This window comes from Lactuca sativa, chromosome 5, assembly GCF_002870075.4.
Source record: "Lactuca sativa cultivar Salinas chromosome 5, Lsat_Salinas_v11, whole genome shotgun sequence".
Taxonomy (NCBI): Eukaryota; Viridiplantae; Streptophyta; class Magnoliopsida; order Asterales; family Asteraceae; genus Lactuca; species Lactuca sativa.
Window position 1 is genome coordinate 1,210,137 of NC_056627.2, and position 6,606 is coordinate 1,216,742.

At 33.8% G+C, this 6,606-nt stretch overlaps 1 protein-coding gene and 1 non-coding gene across 2 annotated transcripts; one reads left to right on the forward strand and one right to left on the reverse strand.

Annotated features, from left to right (window-relative positions):
- Window positions 1–295: 295 nt before the first annotated feature.
- Window positions 296–900, reverse strand: LOC111888698 (photosystem I reaction center subunit V, chloroplastic). Its single transcript, XM_023884824.3, has one exon. It carries the CDS (start codon window positions 818–820, stop codon window positions 377–379), a length of 444 nt encoding a protein of 147 aa, XP_023740592.1. The 5' UTR covers window positions 821–900; the 3' UTR covers window positions 296–376.
- A 164-nt stretch (window positions 901–1,064) lies between these two features.
- TRNAW-CCA (transfer RNA tryptophan (anticodon CCA)) lies at window positions 1,065–1,136 on the forward strand. Its single transcript has one exon. It is a non-coding gene; the product is annotated as a tRNA-Trp (tRNA).
- The last annotated feature ends 5,470 nt before the right edge of the window (window positions 1,137–6,606 follow it).

The window sequence follows — 6,606 nt, forward strand, 5'->3', positions numbered from 1 at the left end:
AAAAAAAAAAAAAAAAAAAATGAAACCGTCTCATGTTAAAATCTCGGGAGGATAAGATCTCCGTATAGATCTTGTTTCATGTAAATCATAATATGGTTGAGATCGTTAAACATCATAAGATCAATCAAAATTCGGATCTAAAGAAGGATGATCACAAGTAGCAATATGTGATTGTTTTTTTTTGACAATTTATTATTATTATTATTATTATTATTATTATTATTATTATTATTATTTGTATTTTAGTAAATTGTGTGGGATAATTTCAAAATAAAAATTGAAAGAAGAGCAGAAGGGCAAAAACATATACAGTACATGATACATTGATAGATCGATTAATCAGCAAATAGGAAAACTGAAAATTACATAATCAAAATCAAAAGAAGTTGGGATCATATCCATTGCTGGACGTGGCTAAGATGTAGTAAGCCACGATGTGTCCAATCGAGCCCCAAGCAAGAACATCCACTATGTTGAATCCCACCGGATCATTCGACTTCAGAAGGCTCACATACTCCTTGGCACGACTATCTCCGGCCTCAAAATGGGTAATTCCGTTCTGCTCAGGCAACCCTTGCTTCGCCACGTTCTCTCTCTGGAAGTTGAAAAAAACAAATCTTCCCAAGAAAAGAGATAACCCGGTGCTCAGGCTGATAACGAGAGATGGGTTCAGCAGCTCCGCCTTCACTCCACAGTTGAATTTCTTCTTTGGGGCGATGGATACAGTGGGTTTCGTGAGGAAGAGGGAAGGGGAATCGGCGGCCTTGTTGAGTGGCCGGAGGCCTTGGAAGGTTGGTGCAGACAAGAAGGCGGAGGCCATGGTTACAAAGTGTAAACGGAGGATTAAAGATGAATAAAGCAGGTGGATGAGGTTGAGGGGGATATATTAGCCTTTGTGGAGGAGAAAAAGATGATTGTGAGGAGGGAAACCAGGGAAGAAAGATTTTAGGGTGTTTAGGTGGCGTTTTAGTATTGGTTCATTTCGGATATGAGATACTTGCCAATCCACTTTGCTGCTGCTAACGTTACGATTAAATAAATAAAACTACGACAATATTCACCAAGGATCCTTGGCGCAATGGTAGCGCGTCTGACTCCAGATCAGAAGGTTGCGTGTTCGATTCACGTAGGGTTCAATTCCCTGAATTCTTTTTTTGTCACTTATATATGGCATTTTAGTAAATTGCATATTAATTATTAAATTGTATATTAAAGAAAGAATAAAAAATAAGTTAATTGTATATTAATTATTATATACTAGGTGTAACGGGTAAAATAAATTTTATTTTCCAATCATATTTATTCTTAAAAAAATTCTAAGCTTTCATCTATGATTTCTAATTAATACTCAAACCCATACCACACAATCACAAAAGTAAAATAAGTTAATTGTATATTAATTATTATATACTAGGTGTAAGGGGTAAAATAAATTTTATTTTTCAATCATATTTATTCTTAAAAAAATTCTCAGCTTTCATCTATGATTTCTAATTAATACTCAAACCCATACCACACAATCACAAAAGTAAAATAAGTTAATTGTATATTAATTATTATATACTAGGTGTAAGGGGTAAAATAAATTTTATTTTTCAATCATATTTATTCTTAAAAAAATTCTCAGCTTTCATCTATGATTTCTAATTAATACTCAAACCCATACCACACAATCACAAAAGTTTTGATGAAACTGAGATCAAAGAAAACTTTTCTAAAAAAAAAAACTAAAAAACATGACTATTTAAGTTCAAGCATATAGAAAATACCCAAATTATATAAAATCATTATAATCAATTTTGATTTTTGAATATGTGGTACCAGGAGAGCTTAACGCCCCCTTTCGTCCTAAAAGTGTCAAAGCTAACTTGAACTTCAAAAAAAAAACCATCCCCCTTTCGTCCTAAATGCCCCCTTTCGTCCTAAAAGTGTTATTATGTTTATAATTTTAAACCAAATTCTTCTATCTTTTGTCCCTTGAATATCAAAAATTCCAATTTTAGTATCATTTTATTCAAATAAATCAAAATTTTGAGAAATATCATGAATATTGAATTCTTTTTTCATGTATTTTTACTTTATGACCAAAATACCCTTATCCTTCAAAAACACCAAAACCATCCCAAGACTGTTCACATTCTTTTGCTCCAACATGTGCATCCATTTCGAATGGCTCATAAAATTTTCTCATCTGATTAGTAACATGGAGTTAGCAACTAAGAAAAGCACATTCTATAGAAAAATATTTGATAATTGCAGATCTTATGTCCATATTAGATAGATAACTTACTTTAAAAAATAGAACCTTATCCATATGTTGCGACTTGAACTTCCACCATTGTCTCTATATTCAACAAAAAGCATACCATTTCAATTGCTTGCAGATTGTAATACAATTTAATCACTTGTGGGACCAATTACCTGGCCACCTAATAAACTCTCCAAAAAGTCAGGAGGCAAGTATAAAGTTCTTGGATCATAATTTTCATTACCATGGGATCTCTTCTTGGCATCCTTCCGGGTTCTACTCAACAAAAGCTTTCATCAATACATTATAATACCAAAAAGACCAGCATAAAAATCAATTAAACTGCATTTTTTTGTAGAAACTACAAAGAGAAAGGAAAAAAGCGACATTATTGAAATGATCATAAACCTTAAGGTATTTACTTAAGAAACTGAAACTGAATAAACCAATAGAAAATAATAAAACTACAAGCATTAGTTTTAATCTTTTGCAAATAAAAAAGAAAATACAAGCTTACCTCTTTAGGTCTTTTTATTGAAATACATCCAGCCAAAACACCAATCTTCCTATTGAATTTGTTATGAAGACGATATTTCCTCAAAGTCATTGTTGTAACCTTTAGCTCTAAGCGTATGGTTTGGAACCTAGTGGACCAAAATCACTACCATTAAGGATAACCATCCACAAACTGGTATAAACAATAAACGAAAATTGTAAAAAAAACCACTGACAAAACCACTACCTCCAAACACTACACTACAAGCTAATAAAAACAAAATTGTAAAAAAAATAAAATTTAAACGATATAAATATAAGAAAACAAAAGCTAAACGAAATAAATCCTTAAAAGAGCATATGTTTACCCTCTTAGGAAGATAATCCTGTTAAGTATTAAAGAAGTGAGACTCTTCATGACTCTCTTTTATTAATGAAAATCTCATTTATTCAAAAGCTTATGTTTTCTCAATAAAACAAAAATATTAATTTTATAACTTGGTAGGACAATTACTTAAACATTGATAAGATGCAATGAAGCTCCCAAAAGGGGAAAATGTATCCTAAAGCACCATGGGACAATATAGTCAAATTCTAGAACCAAGAGTGCCCTCTGAAATGAAAATTGTATCTATTAATTTATTCCTTTATAATGACATAAAGCTTTTCTAGACTAACATGCATTTTTTTTATTGGATCTTTTTTGTAAAAAATACAATATTAAGTTTAAAACATAGAAGAGAGGCTGGACAATTTATGTGTAAAGACAGTTAGTGAAATAGAAAGAAATAAACTCACAATGTTACTTCTAGTCTATGTATCTTTTTTAGCATTTCGTTTATGGATACATCAGAAGGGAAATAACAATTTGTTTGTATCTTAACCAAAAATTGAAATGAAAAGTAAATTTTCATGATCAAAGCTTAGTTTAGTAGATAAAAAATATTTTATTAGAACAGTACACATTTTATACATATATCATCTCCCACACTCACCATTCACAGATTTTTTTCCCACCGCAATTTAGCTCCATATGCAAAAGATGAGGCTGAAATGATAGCGTATTCTCATGGTTGTTATTGTGTCCAAGTATTCTGGAATGTACTTACATAAGCATCACTTTTTTTATTGTTAAAATGTCAACATTATTGTAGGGACAAAAATGTCAAACTTGATTTTGCATGGACAAAAATGTTAAAATCTGTCGGGGACAAACATGTTAAATGTAACATCCCAAGATTCAGGTACAACTATTCAATCCTCCTTCTTTTCTCTTGTTGTCAAGTTTAGCCCTTTCGAGGAATTATGTGGCAAATGAGTACGCTGGGCGTACTCGGGAGTACGTTGGGCGTACTCATGCGCTTATTTTGGACGCGGAGTCGCCAAGATACGCTCGGCGTACCCAGAGTTACGTTGGGCGTACCCGGCCCAGGTGCAAGAACCCTAATCTGGCTTGTGCACTATTTAAAGGGTGATACGGCTCATTTCTCAGCCTCCATATCAGTGAGTGAAACCCTAAGATAGAGCCTCCCATCGTCCTTAGTGTGTATGAGTGTTGTTGGAGCTAATTGTGCATTGGTGACTTAGTAAAGAAGAAGGAAAGGAGCTCTTGGAAGCTAAAGCTTGAAGTGCCAATTTGGATCTGTGATCTACAGAGAAAGGGGCTACATTTAGATGTATAAAGTTTAAAACTTTCCTCTCCTTTTTGGTTTGTTGTTGCATGTGTCATTTCTAGGGTTAAAAACCCCAAAGGTGGAGACTTTATGAGTGTAAGGTGCTCCATGGTCCGAAATCTGTCCCTTTTCAGTGGTATTAGTGGTTTAGATCCATAAAGTTTCCATCTTGGTTGTTGATATGAGGTCATGCTTGAGTAATAAGCCTTCTAGAGTTAGAGAATGGAATATTATGGGAGTTGGTGACTTGTTCAGCCATGCAAAGGATTAAAGTCATCAACTTTATGGATTAAGAGGCTTAGACGTGGTCAGATCTAGAAGTTGGACGTGGGTCTTAACTGTTTAATGTTGGGTTTTAGCCATAAGATCTTTCCTATGTGCGCATGCAAAACCCTAATGCTTGGATCTAGGCTTTCTAATAAACATGCATTGAATCCAAGTCTTCTAATGACTAATTAGGTTAAATAACAACATTGAAACAGATCTAGAATCATACCTTTGAGTTCCTTGTTGATCTTGAGGTCTTGGAGCTTCTAGAGTCACAAGTGTCACTCCTCTAATGGCTTACAAACACCAATAGCAATAAGAATGATTTATGAGAGAGGAGAGGGAAGGAATTCGACCAGTGGTTCCTTGCTTTAGGAGTTATATCGAATTCCCTATGCTATGGGGTCTATTTATACTTGTAGACTCCTTAAGGGTTACAACCTAAACCCTAATTGGATAATCTTCTCTTAAGGCTATCCAAATCCATTCCATAGATAAGTATATGGACGATTTTAGCTTTCCTAAAGCTCTTAGAATCCGTCCATACCATATCCAAATGGATTTACAGTCTAAAGCTTAACTATCAAACAATTGACAGTTTATACCCCTTTATTTAATTAATCTCTTTAAGTCACCAAATTAATTCTAATTAATTCTATGACTTATATTAATCAAATAACAATATATTATTCATTATATTATTCACATAATATATTAACAATATTTACTCTCTCTTAATAAATCATCCTATCAAGTTGCTATGGTGAAGGCAACCCAAAAGGACCATGCACAACCGGATCAAATACTTGCCTAATATAGTTGCAGCCTTAGACACTATTCCAACAGTCTCCCACTTGGATAAGTCTAGCAACTATACAAGTACAATTCGGTTTGCAATCATAGCTCTCAAAGACGCTGTCAACTCTGATCTAATCAATCTTGTCCTTTAGATAAGGGAACGTACAGTCCTCTGTTAGATATCATGCTGACAATCCTATGGAATGGTTAGTCAAGCATTTAGGTTTCTCGATCTCTGATTTATTCGACATAGAACTTAATCGAACACATCAATTCAGTTCTGACCGGGCCCGGCACATAAGTCAAATCAAATCATCGAGCGGCCGAGATACCGCTTTTACCTTCTTAGATAAAAGTTACAGATAAACTTCGACTTATATGCATTTACTTATCCATTAACCAACTATACACAACAATACGTTTTATAACACCAAGTTACTGATGCGTTTTTCGCATTATCAATGTATAATCAATTAACAAATAATAAACCATATATCTAGGTTTTAAGACTATATGATATTATCGTCTTGCGATCACCTTTTATATCATATTCCATAAGGTCATTCCAGCAAGCGCGGGTTTATTCCAATGCTCAAAACTAGTTCATAAGCACTCATGAACGTTGCAGCAATCCTTTGCTATGTCTAACACCATTTAGACATTCTACACACCAATTCATGACAATCTTCTTTCATATCTACTCCCAACATATGAACGATTGTGGACTATTTGAATAATTCGATTATTCCTAATAAACTCAATTATTCTGGAAGTCAAAACATGCAAAGTGAAACAATAGCTAAACAATTAACATAAGATAGTATCATTACTCATAAATAAAACTCCTTTATTTAATCATCAAATGTCAATTTACATTTATCTATTACATGTTTCTAATACTATCTAATCTATGCTAATATCATCCTTCAGCCCAATACTCCTAGCATGCTGTAAGTGCTTCACCCTACTCAGTCCCTTCGTAAGCGGATCTGCTGGGTTATCTTCTGATGATATCCTCTTCACTACGAGTTGTCCTTCTTCTACACGATGTCTGATGAAGTGATATTTTCTGTCGATATGTCTTGATCTACCATGATCCCTCGGTTCCTTGGTTAAGGCAACCGC

Bases quoted from the DNA above. Each gene is read 5' to 3' on its own strand.
- LOC111888698 (XM_023884824.3), bottom strand. From the start codon at position 820: ATGGCCTCCGCCTTCTTGTCTGCACCAACCTTCCAAGGCCTCCGGCCA.